Genomic DNA, 22,269 nt, shown 5'->3' on the forward strand with positions numbered 1-22,269 from the left:
AGTACTAGAGACTTGTGCTTTGGAATGTACACACATATTCACCATATGATTACACTCTAAAAGTTTCATTAAGATCGTATGTCTACAAAAGAAATTATTCAACAAATAAATTCTCATTATATTGCCCACACTGCAGCGCAGCCCAAGCGCAGTCGCTGCTTACTGCGCAGTTAGCAGAGCGCAGGCTTATGCGTGCGTGTGAATGCATGTGTATGCATGTGTGCATAAAAGGAGTGCAGAATGATTAGAATATCAGCTTAGAGGGTTCAGGGTATCTCCTAGTCGAGCAGTCTCGACTGGAGCCTTCTTACTTGTTTTTTTTTTGTTTGCAACTTGTCGGAAACTTTGCTTAAGAAATCAACCTGTGGCCTGGACACCCCAACAATCAACAGCCCAACGTCCCATAGCCCACAACCCATCATTGACCCTTAGCCATGATAAATTTGACACAGACAATTGGCTTTTAGTGGGCGTAGCTAAATGATCTTTACTCTATTTTTGCTTTGACGTACATTGAGTGGATGTCGAATAGACCGACTCGTATTGGTTTCGTTCGAATGTTTTGTAGCTGGTAGAAGCAGCCGGGTGTCGTGCCCGTACACATAAAGTATTTATATTCTTGATTCGGATTAAAAGACAGTTTGATAATGGCTTGTTTGTCTGTCCGCATGCCTTTCCGTCCAACTGCCTTGCTGCTCGTACGCCAGCTCACCCATTTGTCAATTTTGCTGTTCGTCCGGGTGTCCCATCTGTCCGTAAGTTGGGTATTCCGTCTGTTTAGTCTGTTTAAGATGATCTTCGGACCTTTGAACCTTCGTTCCGATTATCTATCTATACATACATCAGCCCCCCATCCTCTCCCCCGTCCGTCCATCTACCCATCCACCCATCCGTCCGTATGTCTGTCCACCTATCCGTCCTTCCGTCCAGCCGTTTGTTATTCTATCTGACCTCGTCAGTCTCGTAACGTATCTAAGATTGTCCTGCTATTTCTGGCTCGTAGCTCAATTTAATCGATATCTGCACCGATATCAATTGACATCGATAACAAACTTTATTTAAGTATATCCATGGACAACAGAGTCATGCATTATTGAGTACGTTTGACGTCTTCTCTGACTAATGTCAACACGTTCAGGGTATCAACTAGTCGCACATTTCCAACTAAAACAAGTTTACTTGTTTCTTTTTTTCGCCTTCCATGAGTAGGAGTTGATTTTTATTGTAGGTCTACCAAGACGAAGTATTTAATGTGCGCATAATTAGCTTGTTGCATATTTTATCGCTTAATTGCCAAGCATTGTATGTGTGTGTGCGTGTATATGCTTGTGCTTGTGGGGCCAATAATAAACTTGGCTACATTAGTTTGATAAGCTAAATACGTGCAAATACCTATCAAGCGACCAACTGGCCCTTTGCTCACCTTTAGCCTAAGCGCATTATGTTGCGCACATCAAAATCGTTGCTTCAATTGAGTTAACTCCGGCTTACGCGTGACCCACGATGCGTACTAATATCTGTGTTATATGGACAGAACTATTAGTCTATCATGTTAATATATTTATTAAAAATTTTGCTTCTTGAAGAGAGCCATGTTGAGTTTACTAACTCATCTAACAAACATACAATATATATAAATGCCAGATATAGCGTATCATACACTTTAACCTAATTGTAGCAGTCGAGTAATTCGATATCCTGTAATTAATTTGCTGTGGGTTCGATTCAGGCTTCATAAATTGTTTGCTTGGCATTATTTGTAATTTGCCTATTTTCGTTTGTCTCTCTTCGCTTTCGTTTGATTGCTTGTTTAGTCAATTGTATACTCTTCTTTTCTAATCTCTTTTGTACCGGCTTTTATGGAATCTTCATATTACTTATTCACTTTTCTCTTGTCTGCTCTTCTAGTCCCTACGCTTTTGTGTTCTCCTCTTTTCGTTAGTCTTTTCTTGTCCTCCTCTCTCTTTCTTTCTCTCCTTCTCCTTCTTCCATTTCAACTCTCTTCTCATTTATTTGCGTATATTCTCTTCTCCCATGTCTTTTATTTTTACGATCTGCTCGTTATTTTTTCATTTCTCTCATCTCTGGCAGACTTTTAGAATTCCCATTGGAAATTCTTTTAGAAAATCCACAAAGTCTACTTAAGTCTTAGAGTCCCAGGGGTACAATCGCTGTACGCATGCAAGAAACAGTTAACGCAGTCACCGTCACAGTTACAGTCACAGTTAAAGTAACAGTTACAGTCACGCCTCTAGCGCAGCCATTCCGATGAAGTTCAAGGACCTGGTCGACTTGCTCGTAACTAAAAATACGTCAAGAAAAAAAGAAATGAGAAATGAAAAAAATATATATACAAATATATGAATGTACGTCATAATGAGTATGCCATACCTACATACACACCCAGTTCCAGAGACGTCTGGGTATGTATGTGAGCGTGTGTGTGGGTATTATGCATGTGTGTGAGTGGAACCATTTTTATTTTTATAACACGCACAAGCCATATAGACCGGCTAGCCAGGCAGCTATAGCTTCGGCTCCGACTCCGACTCCGACTCCGGCTCTGGCTCTGGGTTGAGAATTAGTGTTGTGGCTTTCGACTTTGGGTCTGTTCGCTGGCGAAATTGGGGACGCACCCCCAGTGCCGGGCAGTCAGTCAAGTTGCGTCTTGACAGTCGCGTGAGCGACTTAACTGTTGTTATAAATTTATTTGGCCCACTGAGCAACGGCGTCAAGTCGACTTCGATTGGCCCAACAGTCGCTGGCAACAGGTAAAAGGCAGCTCTATGGTGTCTGGTACTTTTCGTAGCGTTTCATTTATTTGATTTCGTTTTATTGCCGGCCATTGGCGCTGCTAATGAAAATCTACACGAAACTTGTAGACAACAAACCATTTCGTCTCTTCGTCAATTTCGAACTTAACATTTTCCGTCATTTACTGCAATTTAGCAGTTGCTGTGTATTTCATGTCGACTCGCCAAAACGAAGCCAACCAACCACCAACCACCAACCAGCAACCCAGGGGTCCATGTCCACACGGCCCCCAATCATTCTCTACCATTAGCTTACACAATAAACCATGGCTACAATTCCCACCCACTCACATTGGCCACTCGGCCACAAATTGGGCAACGAAAAAGAGAAAAAGACTACAAGCACAACTTCTGCAATCGTCCATTGAACTGAAACTGACCTCTCCATGGGTTCACGTTTCTTAATTCTTTTGGTATACCTCAACGTATATATGAAAGCGTTCCCTCTCCTACTCTCTGTGCATTTCTCTTACTCTCCTCTCTCTCTCTCTCTCTCTCATTCATTTATTGCTTTTGTCAGTTTCCGTCATCTAATACATTTCACTCCACATTGTTTTGGCTTTGATTTTATGCCAATGCCATCTCTCGCTCTGAAATTAGAAGCTAAAGTCAATTTGTTGTATCCATTTCAGAAGAGAACGAGACAGAGCCAGCTTGAGAGAGGGAGACAGATAAAAAGTAGTAAGTGTTTTAAAGCCCAAGTTAAAATATTGATCATTATTGATACCCAGCAAATGGGAAAAGTTATCGAGGTCGAAATTGGTTCTGCATACAATATACAATAATATATGTTTCGGACGGTCGGACGGAGGAACAGACGAAGGGAAAGATGGAGAGGACGTACAGAGGGGCGAATGGGCGTGCGGACGGACAGACGGGCGAATGGATGAACAGACGGACGAACGGACTGGCAGACCAATAGAAATACGGACGGATGAACAGACGGACGGAGAGACAGACGGACAGACAGACCAATGGAAGGATGGACAGATGGGCGAATGGATGAACAGACGGACGGAGAGACACACGGATGAGCAGACGGACGGAGAGACACGCGGACGGAGAGACACGGACGGACAGACCGACGGTAAACAGACGGACGAGAGACACGGACGGACAGACCGGCGGTAAGCAGACGGACAAAGAGACAGGACGGACAGAGAGCCAGACGGACCGAAAGGCGGACGGACATGCACACATGAAGATGGACGGATGGGCAGAAAGACAGACAGATGGACGGACATTACATGCATAGGAAGTCGCACAGACGGAAGGGCAATCTAATGGCTATTCTAAGTCGGATGCACAGACATAACTTAATCGACTTACCTTGTCGTCCTATTCAAGCACACGCATCTACATATATATGCTCTAGAATTGCCCAAGACTTGCTCTCTTTTCTGCAGTTTACCTAGTTTTCTTAAAAGTTATTTATGTTGATGCAAATTGTTAATTGAGTTCAATGGAGAGCAGAGCAGATAAATAGAGAGTAGATATAGATGGAATTGATTGAAAAAGTAAATTAAAAGAAAGCACATCAAAGCGTGCATAGGTAATAGCATTAAGCGAAAGACGTAGCTTATGCCATTGAGGCTATGTGGCTATGCAACGATAAATTACTAAGAATGTTTGAAGTGCCAGCATATTTATGGCATATGCATTACAATGTGAGCTACTTAAGAGCGTTTGCCGTTGCCGTTGCCTTTGCTGTTGCCGTTGCCTTTGGCTTGCCTTTCAGTTCATTTCACTGAAAGACAGACATTGTCTATGCTATGAGTGGGAGGTAAATTGTATTCGCCCACATGCACACACCACAGCTTTTTATGCTCAATTACTATTGTTCAAGCTTTCAATTTATGATGCACACATACACACACACACACACACACACACATAGGCAGGCAGGCATATGTTGTGCTGTGCCTGGGCAAGAGAGCATCTTGCAGCGTCTCTGGCTGTACAACATAATTAAGTTTAATTGACAACCGCTGACTGTTTGATTGGCTGTACGAGGGGCCGCATATGGTGGTACCAGCTGTCTGTCTTTGTCTCTTTCGCTCTTTGATTTACTCTGCCCTTCCCTTCCTCTCTCTACCTCTCTCTCCCTACCTTGCTCTTGTGGCTTTTGTTTATTCATGAACAGCAATTGTTGCTTCAGCTGTTGTTCTGTGGTCAACGACGGCGTATACTTAATGCAGCACCCGCTCAAATGTATGCAACATATGTATGTACATATGTATACCTGTGTACATATGTAGCTACATATAAATTTGTGAAAACTCACATTCGGCAAATAATTAATGCCGCAAATCCAATGCGAATAAGCCGCAACTGCATTTTCTATACGTCGCTCTGCATAAATGAATCAATTTATTCAATTATGCCCTGTAGCTAACGGAAACGAAGTTGTGTTGAAGAGACTTGGCAATTGTGTTGCAAGTCTTTGAATAGAGGTTGCGCATTAGAAGAGAAGTCAAGTCCTAGCTATATGATAGGACCTTAACTTAACTCGAAGCTGAGCAAATCAAGCTTAAGCACCAGAGCTGTTAGCCGTATGAAAAGATATGAGCTGACATTAAGTCTATTCGCTTAAATTTACAGGGTAACTGATAAGTTCAAGCACTCAAATAAACATTTTTGAGCCATAAAACGGTTGGCAAATACAATTTAATGCAATTTAATTAGTAATAAAGCTCATAGAGCAAACAACATGTGTGCATATGGTTTTACAGGGTATAAGTGGTGCACTTCTTGTCTCTTGTTTAAATAGGTTTACAGAGTAACTACTAGTCGAGCATACAGTTTCCTATGTATTTAATGCAGCTGTGCTTCAGTTGCACAATTACTGAGCTGTTTTTATTTACAGGGTGTGTGTTAGTCGATCATGCAATATTTTGTATTTAATATTAATATATGTAATTATAATTTTTATTTATTTTGGTTTTAATTAAAACGTTTATGCTTGATTTATTTATTGATATGAGTGAGCGTATGCGTGTGTGTGTGTGTGTGTGTGTATGTCTGTTTGTCTGTGCATATGTGTGTGTGTGTGTGTTTGGCTCTGATAATTGCTGTAATTGCTGCATATAAATTAATTTATGTCACAGCTTGCGCTCTCAATTTGTTGTGGTTCTTGCACTTGTACCTTATTTAACTGTTGTTATGCCCGCTCACAGAGCAACAGGCGAGCATATTCGTTGCATTCCCTTCTGTATGCATGCAAATGATATCCCGACTTAAAACATACATATATAGTAGATAGATACATATATATATGTATATATGGCCATTGCAAGGGTAGCGAATCATGGACAGCAGCATTCCCTACAATATATCACATGGAAGTTTCGATATATACATCCAATTCAGTTGCGATATATCGGAAGAGACCCATAGTTTCGTCAGTTTTAAAACTAAATTCAATTTGTGCATATGATTTCGAGCTGGAGACCTTCACAGATAGACCTCGAGACCATTATAATATATAAATTTTGAATTAACTGTGCACCCTGAACGAGCATTACGCAGTCGTTGCCCAAGTGCGACTGCAACGCTCGTTGCCGTTGCCCGTGTCGCTGTTTGCTTTCATTTATCCGAATGTGCGGCGAATATTGCATGGATATTTTTGAAAAATGATTGCGATTGCATGGCCGCTGTCCATTATCTAACTGTCAATTCGAAACGAAATAATTGCCAATGCGAGAGGTGGACGATGGGGCGTGACGGCGGAAGGGTGCCAGAGGGGGCGCGCCCGGCGGCGTAAACGGTATTCATTAACCGCACTAAAGTTGACTATGACAAATTGTAAGTGTATAAGTGTGTGTGTGTGTGTGTATGCGTGTGTGTGTGTTTGTGTAAGTGCGTGTGTGTGTGTCTGTGAGTGTTTGTTGAAATCTAATTAATTGGGCGTTGAAAAGGAATGGGAGAACGATAGAGCAAATGGGAACGAGAGATAAAGAGGAAGAGAAAGTGAAAGAAAAATTTTAAGAGAAAGTGAAAAAAGAGATGATTGATGATTGAAATCCAAGGGAAAAGAGAAAGCGAAAGAGAAAATTTAAGAGAAAGCAAATGAGAGAAGAAATAAAAATGAGAATGGGAATGACACTTAGAGAAAAAAAAAGGAAAGAGAACGAGATAGAGAGAATGATAGAGAATGAAAAAAAAAAAGATGAAAGAGAAATGAGAGAGCCAGAAATAAGCAGAGAAAAAGGAAAGGATAGACAGAGAATATGAAGCATAAAGAAAGCGAAAGAGGATGAGAGCGAAGAAAGGGAAAAATGACAAAGTGACAGCACGAATAAGAGGAAAAGAGACAATGAGAGAGAGAAAAACGTAGAAACGCTGGCAAGGAATCGGAGAGATGGAGAGCAACTCAGAGAGTGGAATAGACTTAAAGAGAGAGCTGAAAGAGAGTGATACAGTAAGAGAAAGATGAAACCGTTAGCGAGCGATATTGCGAGAGTGGAACAATAAATGATGCTTAGGCGTAAAGGCAGCCAACAGCAGGAAGCTAAAAGGAAGCTGTGAAATAGTTAACAAGTGTTGCACAGCCACTTTCAAATATTCAGTTGGAAATGCCCGGAAGGACACATGCCACATGCCACTTGCCGCATGCCGCAAAAGTCTCACCCACTCACTCCGCAACCGCCTTCAACCGCACACAAAATATTGTTCGACGGCCAAGAATAAGATTGATAAATACAGGGTAAACAAAGTGAGAAAGTGAAGAGCTTGAGGTAGACCAAGAAAAATGCGATGGAGAAGAATGTGCTGAGGAAAATTAAGAAGGTGAGGGTGAGGAAGAAAATGAAGGAGGAGAAGAAGATGAAGCAGAAGAAGAAGAGGATGAAGATGAAGAAGATTAAGATGATGCAGCAGAAAAATAAGTTGAAGATGAAGAAGAAGAAGGTGTAGACGAAGAAAAAGATGAAAAAGACAAAGAAGAAGGAGAAGATGAAGATGAAGATGAAGATGAAGATGAAGATGAAGATGAAGATGAAGATGAAGATGAAGATGAAGATGAAGATGAAGATGAAGATGAAGATGAAGATGAAGATGAAGAAGAAGATGAAGATGAAGATGAAGATGAAGATGAAGATGAAGATGAAGATGAAGATGAAGATGAAGATGAAGATGAAGATGAAGATGAAGATGAAGATGAAGATGAAGATGAAGATGAAGATGAAGATGAAGATGAAGATGAAGATGAAGATGAAGATGAAGATGAAGATGAAGATGAAGATGAAGATGAAGATGAAGATGAAGATGAAGATGAAGATGAAGATGAAGATGAAGATGAAGATGAAGATGAAGATGAAGATGAAGATGAAGATGAAGATGAAGAAGAAGATGAAGATGAAGATGAAGATGAAGATGAAGATGAAGATGAAGATGAAGATGAAGATGAAGATGAAGATGAAGATGAAGATGAAAAAGGCAAAGATGAAGATGAAGATTAGGAAAGGAAAGAATATGAAGAACGCGAAAATCGAGAAAAATAAACATATGAGCATAGAGGTAGATGATGATAGAGGAAGATCATGAAGAAGAAGAAGGTGTAGGTGAAAAAAATGAAGAAGAAAACAAAGATGAAGAACGCGAAAATGATGACAAAGATGAAGAAGATGATTAAAAAGAAGGCGAAAAAGAAGAATATGAAAAGAGAAAAGAGAAAGAGACGTAGAATAAAAAGAAGAGAAAGACAAAGGTGATGAAGAAGGGGAAGAAGGAAGAAGATTTAGAGAAAAATAAAATTATTAAGCAAGTTTATTTTAGCATACAGATGAATATTAAATACAAGAAAAGTAAGCAAACAGATAAGAGAAGATAGATAGACTTCGATTTGGCTTGCTTTCGACAATGGATCAGCACGTCTGCTATTAGTTAGGACCACCTTGAAAATGTCCATGGAAGTGCACTAAAAATACAAAGAGGAAAAGAATAGTAAAGCAAGAAGTAAGCGTTGCATGCGGCTCATAAATGTTTTCTTAGCCAAACTGGAGCAAGCTGCTTGTGCAAGCTGGCCATGGAGATATAATTAAACAGCAGAAAGAGATGCATTTAGCCATGGCCAAAATAGCTGTTGGCATTGCAGTGCGCTCTATTAACTGTGCCCCGGCCAGCAGCCCCAAACACTTTTCACCGAAAACGCAAACATTTTGAGAGCTTTGAGGTCAGCCAGCTGAAGGATTTGAGTTATGCAAACTTCAAATAGTTCTCTGGGGCTCAATGCCATTGTTGGGCATTTATAAATGGATTTGAATAAAACTGAGATGAAATGCCGAAAATTCAATTGACATGTTGACAAATGCTTCTCTCTATGTGTGAGTGTGTGTCCAGCGTCGCTCTCTCTCTCTCTCTCTCTCTCTCTCTGTGTGTATGTGTGTGTGTGTGTGTTGAAGCTGCAGCTGAATGTCGAGTGCAAGCAAATGACATTCTAATGCCATTTGGCCACACCAGCAGCAGTGCAAATGTAATTTGAGGCTCAGTTACTCATTGAGCACGTGAGCACGGACGTGATGCCACTGTGGCTCGCATGTATAGACCTGGCCCAGAGGCTGCTGCTGTCGCTCAGGTTATGTAAATGCCAAAAGTGTTCCAGCTTGCGTACAGAACGGAAACAATTTTATGGATTAATAGTATGTAAATGGTATAAGCGGGCGTCGGGGCAGCTAGGGGGGCGGCTGGAGGGGAGGCTGGAGGATGCCTAGAAATTAAATATCGTTAAGTCATGTCCTTGCCTTTGGCCAAAAGGAGCGTCAGGGTTGCCAGGCCATGGCTTATTGTTGTCGCCGCCCTCGGTTAGCTACTTGTTTATGGTATTATTAGACAGGCATCGGGCCATTACGATTATGTCATTCACTATGTACTGCTTAGTCGAGCATAAATACAGTTTAACTTGTGTATTGCCGATATAGTAACAGTGTTTAGCCAGCTTGTATGGCTTGATATTGATATTGAATTGAATTGTAGTGAGTTTGTGAATGTGTAGAGTTTCCCATAGACACATAATTTTCTATGTATGTGTGGACAGCAATCTGTTCATCATTGTGGCAATATGGCAAAATTTACCTCAATGCAATCTAATTTAGATATCTTTGGCTGCATTTACTCCTGATGGTATTATATGAATATGTGTATAGTTTCCTTTGAATGTATAGAGAGCAATGTACACAATATTAAGCTACTCTATGAGTTAATGGTGCAGAGATATTGTGAATGTGACATATTCTTCAGATATCCATTTCTGTATTTATAAGACATACATATGTATATGTAGCATAAATGTATCATAGTTTTCTGGCATGCTTTTTCTATAATGAAATAGACGTAGGCGTACATTAAGCTCAGCTGGTCTGTTCCTATCTATACTTTGCCTTTCATCTGGTTCGAATGTAGGGTTGTGGAATATTTTTAAAATATTGTATCAATGATATTTTAAAGTTTGAAAAATATCAATATGATATTTGATACAACTTTTAAAATATCGATATATCATTATTAGATATAATAATCCATCTCCAAAAGCAAGAATAATACGAATAAGTATTTTTTATTTATATGATAAAGAACGCTTAACTCCAGTACTCGACACTAGGCACTTCTTTTTATACTTTAAGGCACAGATTACATTTGGCTGTTCCATTTTTAAAGTCAGCATAGCTCGTTTTCATCATATTCAATTTCTGTACTTTTCGCTTGGTTCACTTATCACTCAAATATATCAAAAATACCTTTTAAAAATATTCGATATTTAGGCAAAAAATATATGCCGATATAAAAATATTTTTTATACAAAAATATATCTATATATTGATATTTTAATATATTTTCGACAACCTTATGTGAATGACTTTAGGAGGCAGGTTAAACACCAAGTCGACTATATAAACACACAATCTATGACAGCTAAACATGAATTATGATCTATATGAATCAAGGCCCAGCTCAGCTATATTTAGTTATACACATATATATGTATAAATGGATTTCCAACAAACTGCAAGAGCATTTCAACGTCGGCTTTTGCTAAGCAGTTTTTTCTGTTTTTTGTTTTTGTCATATTTTCTTGGCTTTTCTCTCTCAATTTTTGCTGCCTCACTTGGCGCTGCTACAGAATGGCTGCGTGAGTGTGTGTCTATGTGTCTCGCTAGGTGTGTGAGTGACTTGTCGCCTGCGGCGTTGTTTCATGCTTGCCACGGGCAGCGACAGCAATAACAACAACAACAACAGCAACAAGAGCCAAGCAATTTTGGCGAATTAGTTGCGCTGCAAAAATTGACATTTATTGTTTTTAGAATTTGTATTAGCTCAGCTCGACTGGACAAGCAGCAGAAGAAGCTGCTCTCTGCCGAGCAGATTCAGGTGCTAATTGATTTCACTTGTTATCAAAAGCAAAAACATAGACAAAGAGAGAGAGAGAGCGAGAGAGAGAGACAAGCCTACATACCGCTCATCCCGCCGCTTAGGCGAACTTCCAAACTTGCTGCAAACAATTTTCTGTTGCCTACTTATCGGGGCAGGCAATTTAAGTGAGTTAAGTCCCGGACTCAAACAAAAGCCGTGCAAAAGCAGCAAATGTGCCTTGAAAACAATTTATGGAGCTTAATATATATATGTATAGAAAATATAGTTGATTATAAGTCTAAACACATACATACATATATATTTATGTATGTACATAACTGTTATTGATTGTGCTTAGATTTATGCTTAGGTCTGGCCTTGAAAGCAACTGAAATTCTGTGAAAAGCATTGCGGAAAAATATTAAAAAATATTTTACAAATAAAGAAACATATTTCTTTTACAGTTATTTGTTTAAGGCACAAGTTGAGTAAATTTTGCAATTTGTTGTTGTTGATTTTCGGTTGCGCCAAACAGGTGAAAAATGTGTGCGTATGTGTGTGTGCATTTGATATAGCGCATGAAGCAGGCAGTGAAGCATTTGTAACGTGCTTTGATTTCTGCTCGAGACATATAAATGAATAAATAAATAAATAAAACGAAATACGAAACAGCCACACACACACACACACACACGCACACCCAGATACAAAATTTAAATCGAAAATCAAGAGAGAAGTGAGTAGAAATTGTTGTTGTCAAGTGGATTTTGAGCTGAATTCATATTTGATATTTATTTGCGCAAACGTTTTGCGTCTCAGCTCTATTTATGGCCAAAATATATGCAAAATTTATACGCACATATGTATATCTGATATACATATGTATATATATGTGAGCATGTGTGTGTGTAAAAGGGCAAAACCCCTTTGTGTGCGTGTGTACGTGTATTTTTTTTATGATTGTCTTGAGGATTTTGCGTTTTACATTTTATATGAATTTTTAATATGCCAAAAAAAAAAAAAAAAATCGGAACAACAAAATAGCAAACAGCCAAAAGCGAATCCGAATCAAAATCAAAATCAGCAAACTAGAGAGGGAGAGAGAGTGTGTGAGAGAGAGAGAGAGAGAAAAGAGTATATGCTTCTTACATACATATATATGTATGTATATAAAGATAAAAAGGAATATCAAGCCAAATAAACCTTAAGGACATTGTAATATTAATTCAAACGGACATATACAAAAGTCAAAATACATATGTACCACACACACACACACCCACACACACACAGGCAATCGCTGTGTATTCGTCTTTTAGCCAACTTAAAGCGTTTTGCTTATTCTTTTTCTTCCTCTTGCTCTCTTTTCTTTTCTTTTCTGTACTTTGCTTTTGCCTGCTTTCATATCTGTTGTTCAGCGTTTTGTGGCTTCGGCTTTTGCTTTTGATTGCGGCCAGATATTATATATATATAAAAATATGTATATATGATTCCTCTAAGAGCCTTGTACAAAAGCAAATGTTCTATTCTTTAAATGCAAATTATTGTTGTTGGACAAACGATAAGAAGATTCCAGGCAAAAGAGAAAGCAGGAGAGCATGCTTCACTAGGCGATAGCCGGAACTCTATTATTGCAATGTTTACATAAGATATAAGCTCAAAGACACACACACACACACACACTCACATACAAATGCAATCTCTGGCTGTGTGTTACGCTCAATGTCTGCCTATTAGGCCCGCTTGCTTATTGCATAACTTCACTTTTAGTTAGACGATCCTAATGAGACCTTCAGAGCAGTACAACATATACCAGAGGCTCTTTTAAAGCTCTTTTACCTTCATAATCTATACGGGAAATATTTGTATGCAATCGGAATGGCCATGTAATATAATGTTGAAATTAATGCAGTTATCTATATATGAACACATCTAGGAATAGGCATGCTGAGCGATGAAAAATCAAATACAGTCGAATGCACAGAGGATAAACGGAAATACAGATGAACAGACGAATGGACAGAGAGATGGACAGATGAGCACGTGAGGAGACAGATGGACGCACCGAATGACTGGCTAAAGTGCATACGCTGATGGACTGAAAGGCGATAGACGAACGAACAGGCAAACGGACAGACAGACAGACAGCCATACGGACGGACGGACGGACGGACGGTCAAACAAGGCGGCTATTGAGTGCCTAAGATGACGGACAGGCGATAGGCGATAGAACATGAGATGAACGAACTAACAGGCAAACGAGCAGACAGATAGAAAAGTGGACAAACGAAGGAGCAGAGAAGCTGGCTGTTAGGCGTACGGACGGACAGACGTATGAACAGAAAGACGGACACGACGAGATCAACTTAACTCATCATGCCGATCAGTGCTTATCTGTGACAACTTCTTGATGAAGATCTGAACTATATATGCAGTATATCCTAAATGCTATTTTCATATAGAAGAGAGAATGAGTACTTTAACGATACTTCCAGTCATTTAAAGTCACTTAAACTGTGCCCAAGCGTTAAGCTGCTCAGCTTGCTTCGATCAAGCTTGTTACTCTATACAAAATTCCTGGTGAAGACTTTAACTGTATGTAAATAGTAATACCTAAAATTCTTCTATATGATAGGAGGGAATGAGTACTTGACCTATACTTCCAGCTACTGGAAGGGCCATATATTTATTTGCTTTAAATATATGACTGTGCTCAAGGCTTCTCTAACATGTTCATGGACTGTAGAGCTCAAGGATGATATTTGGAATGCTTAGATTTCAGTTTATGTATATATAAATTAATATATTTAATATCTAATTTCCTTTTTGATTCAAGAGGAAAACTAGAAGCTGTACCAATGGTGTATGCTATTTTTTCATTGACAAAGGCCAAGCACTCTACCTTCCATTTAAATAGCAATTTCGCTGAGAAAATTAAGCTGGCTGCAGCCAAAGAGAAAAGCTTTCAATCAGCTCACAAAAATCGCATCTGCGTGCGAACTACACTGCATTTATTTTATATATAGATATATATAAATATTTTTTATTTTTCCCATATTTTATAAAGGCTGAAAAGCTGCGGTTGCAATTTTTTCGCATTGAATATTCGTTCAGCACGGCAGAAAAAATAATATATGTATATATAAATATCAATAATAATGCAAAATATTTCAATTCGTTTAGAGAGTGGCAAAAGGCGCAGAAAAAGTGAAGAATTTACCGCTCACAAAGAAACAACAAACACCAAATGGTAAATGCCAATTTCAATTATGGAAATAAATTAGCAAATACTATATAAAATTCAATTAAATGCCAGTTTCTGTTAAGTATCGACGTTTTTAGGGCATTCAGCGCCAGTGTTGAAAAGTGCTAAAAGCTGAAGAGCTGAAAGCTAGATGACAATTGCAAGCTTATTGTAGAGAAGCAGTGGAATGAAGAGCTTCATTTATAATGACTAAAAGTCGATAATCGGAAACAAATCAATGATCAGTGTATGCTGTATGTTGTATGCTGTATGCTGTATGCTGTATGCTGTATGTTGTATGCTGTATGCTGTATTCTGTATGCTGTATGCTGTACGCTGTATGCTGTATGATGTATGCTGTATGCTATATGTTGTATGCTGTATGCTGTATACTGTATACTGTATGCTGTATGCTGTATGCTGTATGCTGTATGCTGTATGCTGTATGCTGTATGCTGTATGCTGTATGCTGTATGCTGTATGCTGTATGCTGTATGCTGTATGCTGTATGCTGTATGCTGTATGCTGTATGCTGTATGCTGTATGCTGTATGCTGTATGCTGTATGCTGTATGCTGTATGCTGTATGCTGTATGCTGTATGCTGTATGCTGTATGCTGTATGCTGTATGCTGTATGCTGTATGCTGTATGCTGTATGCTGTATGCTGTATGCTGTATGCTGTATGCTGTATGCTGTATGCTGTATGCTGTATGCTGTATGCTGTATGCTGTATGCTGTATGCTGTATGCTGTATGCTGTATGCTGTATGCTGTATGCTGTATGCTGTATGCTGTATGCTGTTGCTGTATGCTGTACGCTGTATGCTGTATGCTGTACGCTGTATGCTGTATGCTGTATGCTAGACTGCTGAGTGCTGTATTTCCTCAACTATTTAATTTGCATTGTTATATAAACTCTCTGACCACCCACACACATACACACACACACACACACACACACAGAGTAAAGCGCTTAAGTGTGTAATAAGGATAACAATTTCCCATGACACTAAAACTGACCTTTCTCAAGTGCCACACACACACACACACGCATACATACACAAGGGACATGTCGCTGTGGGGCATGAAAAAGTGGAGACTCGCACATATACATATACATATACACATGCACACATCCCCTAGTTTCAAATCAAACCACAAATGTGGAGTATGTGTATGTACATAGCATATATATATATATACCCTAACCAAGGTTATATGTGCTATACAGTACCATATGATTACATAATGCATATATCTATGATTTTGCATGTATGTTGGAAGTATTAATATAATCCCTATGTTTATTTAAGAAGTATTTTCATCTAAATCTCTTTCTCGATCTTGTATAAATCGCCATTGAAGAGCATTTAATATTCGACAATCCACACTAATTTGCACCTCAGCAATATTTTGTTGAATTTTTTCATAAATTTACCCACAAAAAAGAAAGTTTCTCTAAATTATAAACCAAATTCGCATAGAGGCAAAAGTTGTGCTTCAAAACAATAAAAACAACCCTCGAAATAGCTGTGGAGCTTCTGTTATTCTTACATTAGCTTCACCCAATTAACTCTCAACAACTTTTTTTCAGCTTTCACTTATTTCATTCAAAAATGAATTTTATAGAAATTCGCTTTTGAAATTGTGAACAATCGAAATTAAAATTAAAATTTTATTGCATTTTATGTTTGCAAATGCTAAAAAAAAATTTGTGGAATATAAACTGCAAATAAATTTTCAATTACTTGCTTTAAAAAAAACAAAAAATCAGTTGTAAAATTTATTTTAGATTTATTTATTTTAATTTAATTTATTTATTTATTTATTTATTTATTTATTATAGATCAAAAGTCTACAAAGTTTTACAACTTTAACTTTTAAGCCTAAAGAAATTATATGAAATATATTTAAAACAATAAAAAAAAAAAAATTATTTTTGTTTTTTTTTTTTTTTTTTTTTTTTTTTTTTTTTAAGGACCTATAGACATTATATTCCTTTTGGTTCTGCAATACCATCATCACAGATTATTAGAATATCATACATTATACGTTCAACTCACGCTTTGTCAATTGCGAATACTCATATCAAAGAGGATCTAACTTTTTCAATCCAAAACTGAATATATGTATTTGATGTAACTATACAATGAACCTGCTGAAGGTTTGACAAACTGTCAATTAGTATATAAATTCATGCTATAAATTGAATATACATATATTATAGAGCATACTAGATCGTCATCTTATGACTCCTTTCTAAAGCGTATTCCATAAAGATTTGCTCAAAGATCTAGATTTCTCATGATTTTCTTTTCTCTCTCTCTAGAGCATACTAGATCGTAATCTTTCTAAAGCGTATTCCATAAAGACTTGCTCAAAGATCTAGCCTTCTCATGATTTTCTCTCCGCCCTCTCTCCACCCAAAATCGAACGCTTTCAATCTCAGCAATCCATCTCAACTATCCCAACTTTATCTAGCCATAAATTCTTAACAAATCGCACATAAGAGAGTATTCTTCGCTTCGTCTTTAGCAATTTCTTTTGCTATTGTTTTATTCTCTGTTTTCTGTTTTGGCTCGTTGAGTGGCAGCGCGCAGCTGGAGTGGTGTAAACCCGCTGCTACTGCTGCTGCTGCCGTACATCATTTTGTGGTTCACCTCACTTACGTCCCCTCCCCTCGCCGCAGTATATACGCCATTTTGTTGCCTGGGCTCACAGCGAGCGGCCGATTCCGTACAGAATCTAAATCGAGTTGACCCGCTGCGCAGCAATCGCCCGACGCTTATTGGTGGCTTTATCTTTATCTTTGGCATCGTCCAGCGCTGGCTGCCTGGCAGCTATTGAAGTTGTTCGTGCACATAGATTTCAACGTCGCATTTCCGCATTTCCCTTAAAAGGGAAATTGCTGTATGCACACATACTCTCCCACATACACACACACACACAAACTCCCTCACACATACTCGTTCACTCTCTCTCTCTCTCGCCCATCATATGCCAAATGCAGCTTAATTTGAGAACTTTGTTTTGGTTCGCTGAGCTTTGGCTTTCGACCGTCGACCACAGAGTGCTGCAATAGCCCTTCAGCAGTGCCAAAATCATCAATAGCTCTGGGCAGTTACTCTATAAAAGTAATCGACGAATGGCGTATATGGGACCTATGAAAGGTATCTCGGCGAAATGGGCTTTAGATTATGCGTAAAGTTGAATTGGCAAATCAAATAGAATATTTGAATATCTTAATGTTATCGATAGCAGATATCGAAGAGTGAGTTTTAATGTTGCCAAAGCCAAGTCATATGATTGCTAGTGCTGAAATGGCAAATCGAATAGAATATTTTAATACGTCAACTGCATCGATAATTATAAAATATATCGAAATATGGTTATCGATATGAGTAATATCGGCCCTAATGTCGCTAAAGGCAAGTCATGTGATTGCTAATACTGAAATGACAAATAGAATAGTATATTGTAATATACCTTTGTAATCGATAACTATAGAAAATATCAAAATATGTTTATAGATAATGGTAATACTCTTATGGGTCAGCTTTAAAATTTCCCAAATCAAAGGCAGATGATTGCTAATGCCGAAATGTTAAATCGAATCGAATATTGCAATATGCCAATTTTATTGATAACTATAGACACATATATATCTCACATCTCCCCCATTTAGTTGATCGAAGTAGGTTTGTTGGTTGAGTTGAGCTCTGGATCGTTTTCGTTAGAGCAGTAGTAAAAATCCTAGTTTTCAGTTAAGCTCGATTAAATTTGTTTCGTTTTTTTTTTTTTCGGGGGCACACGAATAGGAATTACCCATAGGCAATCGGAAAATGGAGCTGATCGAGTGGATCTTGCGGCAGCTACGTGTGGACACGGTTGACTTTATGGCCACGTTGGGTTTGGCCATCCTGTTGCATTTTGGCGGCCTGATTTGGGCGCCATTGAGGGCGCATCAGCCGGATGTGAGCTCAGGTCTATACATCTGTGCGGTGCTCCTGCTGCTGTTGCGGCCCACGAATCGGCGGCGTTTCTTGGGGGAGCAGTCAGCTGGCTTCTGGCAGGTCATCTGGCCCAATTCACTGAAGATGACGCTGGCGCTGATGTTGCTGCAGCATGTGGCACTGCTCAGGGTGTGGGACAATGCCGTTTGGGTATTCGACTGCACAATCCATCGCTGGTCGCCCAATGCCCGTCTCCTGCTCTCCCTATTCCTGCTCAGCTATGCCGTCTACCGCTGGCTCCACCAGCTGCGCGACGATACCAACTGTGTTGTCGCAACGGCCACAGCAGCAGCAGTCACAGCCGTAACAGCAGCAGCAGCAGCAGCGGCAGCAGCGGCAGCAGCAACTGGCTCTGCTACGTCTGATGAGTCAACTGGCTCGGATACGCCAAGCAGCGATGCGAGCCGACGTTGTCCCTATTGCTCTGCCATTCTGAGAAGCAGAGGTCCACGGGTCGCAAACGACTCCAAGGCGGCGCCATTAACACTAAAGGAAGAGCTGCGCAAGCTGATTACCTTTGTGCAGCATCAGGGTCATGGCTATGTGGGCAATGCGTTGACTGGTTCGAAATCCTAAAAGTCATTTTACCTCTTTAACTGGGAGCGGGGCCATACCAAGCTTATATCCTCTCCCATTTTCGCCGACCCCATCTCTATGCCAGCTTCATACACACATATGTATATAGTTAGCCAGTTATATATATCTTGTATAATTTTAAAGTTTCAGTTAGTTTAGTCTCTAGTCTAATAAGACATCGATAAGTACAAATAAAAATTTAACCTGCCAACTCTCAAGTCAAAATGCACGCTTTTTCATATTCTGGATGAAGATTGAGAGTAGATTTTGAATGATGTTCAGAGTCCTGGTTCTCTTAGTCGTCAATTTACATCAATCAATTTGATTGTTTGCAATATTTACAGCTATCCAAACTTCAATACTCATATGATAATTTGAATTGCCTTTGCTTTCAGTCTAGATCAATCAATTTGATTGATGTAGCTATCCAGACTATCATATGCATGCCTCAATCATTATGATTGATGACTGCAATAGCAGTCAATAGAAAACAAACTTAACTTCTCATAGAATTCATTGCCATAGCTTTCAGTCCACATCAATCAAATTGATTGATTATAGTCAGAAGTAATACCCTGCTCAATCATTTCCAAGTTTCTACTCGAATTTCCAATTTGTAATTATTTTCTTAAATGCAGATCTAGGTCTACTATTTACAGGGTATTGGCCAGTTGCTCATACGCACCATCAACCAATTGTTTTTTGTTTTTCTTTCTTCATGCCTGTTGCTTGGCGAATTGGTTTTTCGTGTAAGTGCATTAAGTACACCGAACGCAATTGCTGGGCCACGTGTGCGTGTGTGTGTGGATTTGTACTTCAGTCAGTCAATCAGTCAATCAATCAGTCAATCAGTGAGTCAATCCGTCAGTCAGTTATTACAGCATCATAAAGAGCTCGACGCTCATCATACGTGCTGCCAATTTGAGTTAACAAGAAAAAGCGCTTTATTTCAGACCAATGCGAACTTTGCACACTATGCCACTGTGTGTGTGTGTGGGTGTGTGGAAGTGTGGAAGGTGTGTCTGCAATTTGGTCTTTAATTGAATGGCAATAACTAGCTGTGCGATGCGCCCTTAAATACATTCCGCTAAATAATCTGCATTTAGCTCTCGTAGTCGCTCAGTTAGTTAAGCTAGGTATATACAGCTTAAGCATATTCAGCTAAATAACAGCTTTTTTCCAGCTAAATATATGCAGTGGAATCTCGATAATTCGAAATGGCAAGAGAATCTTTTTTTTTTTTTCGATTTACGCAGAAATTCAAATTATTGAGAATTATCGAGAACGAATTTCTTTCAAGGGGATAGACGTTTTTTTTCGATTTATCGCGATTTTTGATTTAGCGGGGTACGAATTATCGCAACTCGACTGTATTTAATTCTAGGCAAACAGTTTGAACTGTTTGCTCTACATTACAGGCAATTTGTATAAAGCTTGGGCTTTAGTGGAAACATATCAATTCCGTAGATAAGACTCTCCTTTCTTTTATGGCCCAGCTCAAGCAAAGAGTTTCTGATGTGTATAGCTCTCACAGTCAGCAAAAAAAAAATCTCTCAGAGACGCTTTTGGAATACTCAGCTAAAATCTTACAGTTGTAGAGTCTACTTACAGTTTGAGCTCCAGCACAGAGCAGGTCTAGAAGTAGACTGTCTAGGACTAAGCTCGATAAATTCATGTCAGTCATGAGAATATTTTTGAACCCAGCTCAACTTGAGCGAGCATTAAGCAGTCGTTCACATTCTCCCTCTCTCTCTCTCTCTCTTTTCATTTCAGTTTCGCGCTTTCTTTTTTGGTAACTGTTTATTTGTAGCAGCATTTTCATTTTCATTTTCATTTGGCATTCTCCTTTGTCTCTCGCCGTTCGCTGCTGTTGGCCTTTCGCAGTGACAATGTCGCTGCAGGATATTGTGCGTTAAAATCTGTCAACAGAAATTCAATTACTCTCTTCCTTTCTTTCTTTTTTCGCGTGCCAAAGAGTAACCCCTCAGTCACGCTGCCGCTGCTGCTGCTGCTGCTGCTGTTGCTACTGCTGCAGCCTGGAGCGATGTCTCAACACTACTTGCCAGCTGCCTCCACCCGTCCCCCTTCCCCCTTCGCAGCATGCCACGCTGCGTTGTCGCCGTCGTCAGCTTACATCTGTTTCCACACCCAATACAACTGCCTCGCTTTTTTTATATTATCTTCCCTCTCTCGTTCTCTCTCCTTCTCCCTCGTTCTCTTGCTCTTTCTCTTGCCACTAAACAGAATTGAGCCATTGATTCAGCTGCATTCTTGCAGCACGTTCCGGCATCTCCAGCTCGAGGCGACAACTTGCCAGACCCAGCCCCCCTGCCCGCTGCCCTCGTCCACCGCCGGTTGCATAAGCTGCCAATGAATGTCGCTCGTGTGCAGCAGTAAGCGCCACCTAAGTGGTCTCCCGTTCAGCTCTAATTCCCAGTTGGGGCATATTAGCTGCTCGCCTCGCTATGTGTGCAAGGCGTGCGCTGACTCTTCATATCTACATATTGCCTGAGTGAGATTTTGAAGGGCAAAGGCTCAAAGCTCAGCTCTAAATTACCTGAATATCCTGTAAGGACTATAACGATTGATTTTCCATTCTGTTTCTATTTTTCTATTTCTTTATTTTCTATATTCTCTCTCACTCTATTTCAGTATAAATACAGAGAAGAGCTTGCTCAACCTCTGCACTAGATAGTTAACTGTATACTATACCCTCAAAAAGATATCGAATGAGAAAAATCTTAACATAAAGTATTCCTTATACCCTAAAGGGTATTCCAGGTTCGTCTTTATACATTTCGTGCCAGGATTTGGTTTCAAGAGCATAAAAATACGCTCTGTGAAAAGACCATGGAATACAACGAGCAAGGCAGCTCAGCTTCTTAGTCAGCTTAAAATTCGGTTATTGATTTCCAAGCTGATTATAAATTATACCATTTTATATACATGAATATATATATGTGTATGTATGTCTGTATGTATGCATAATCTGTATTTGTATTTATAAAAAAAAACTGTAAAATAGCAACTGGCATAAAACGGATAGAAGAAGAAGAAACTGGAGAAAATCCGTCAGCATTCCAAGTTTTGAGCTATGCGAATGGCATTCGTCTCCGCGAATAACAACAACAAGCAGCAATAGAAGAAAAAGAAGAAGATGAAGAAACAGACGAAAAACGTTTTCATTAATTAATTCGCTCATTGATTCATTTCGCTTTTATATCATTTAATTTGAATAGCTGACTTTTAATAAGCTTCTTATTCCTCTTTCTGCTTC

At 39.2% G+C, this 22,269-nt stretch overlaps 1 protein-coding gene across 1 annotated transcript; it reads right to left on the bottom strand.

Moving 5' to 3' along the window:
- Positions 1 to 6,968: 6,968 nt before the first annotated feature.
- LOC122757865 (uncharacterized protein DDB_G0271670-like) lies at positions 6,969 to 8,235 on the bottom strand (the record flags this gene model as incomplete). Its single annotated transcript, XM_044011447.1, is given in 1 exon segment — positions 6,969 to 8,235. A coding segment is annotated over 1 exon segment (789 nt), but the record flags the coding sequence as incomplete, so codon positions are not given.
- Positions 8,236 to 22,269: the final 14,034 nt, after the last annotated feature.

The sequence above is a fragment of the Drosophila mojavensis genome, unplaced genomic scaffold, assembly GCF_018153725.1.
Source record: "Drosophila mojavensis isolate 15081-1352.22 unplaced genomic scaffold, ASM1815372v1 contig_136, whole genome shotgun sequence".
Classification (NCBI taxonomy): Eukaryota; Metazoa; Arthropoda; class Insecta; order Diptera; family Drosophilidae; genus Drosophila; species Drosophila mojavensis.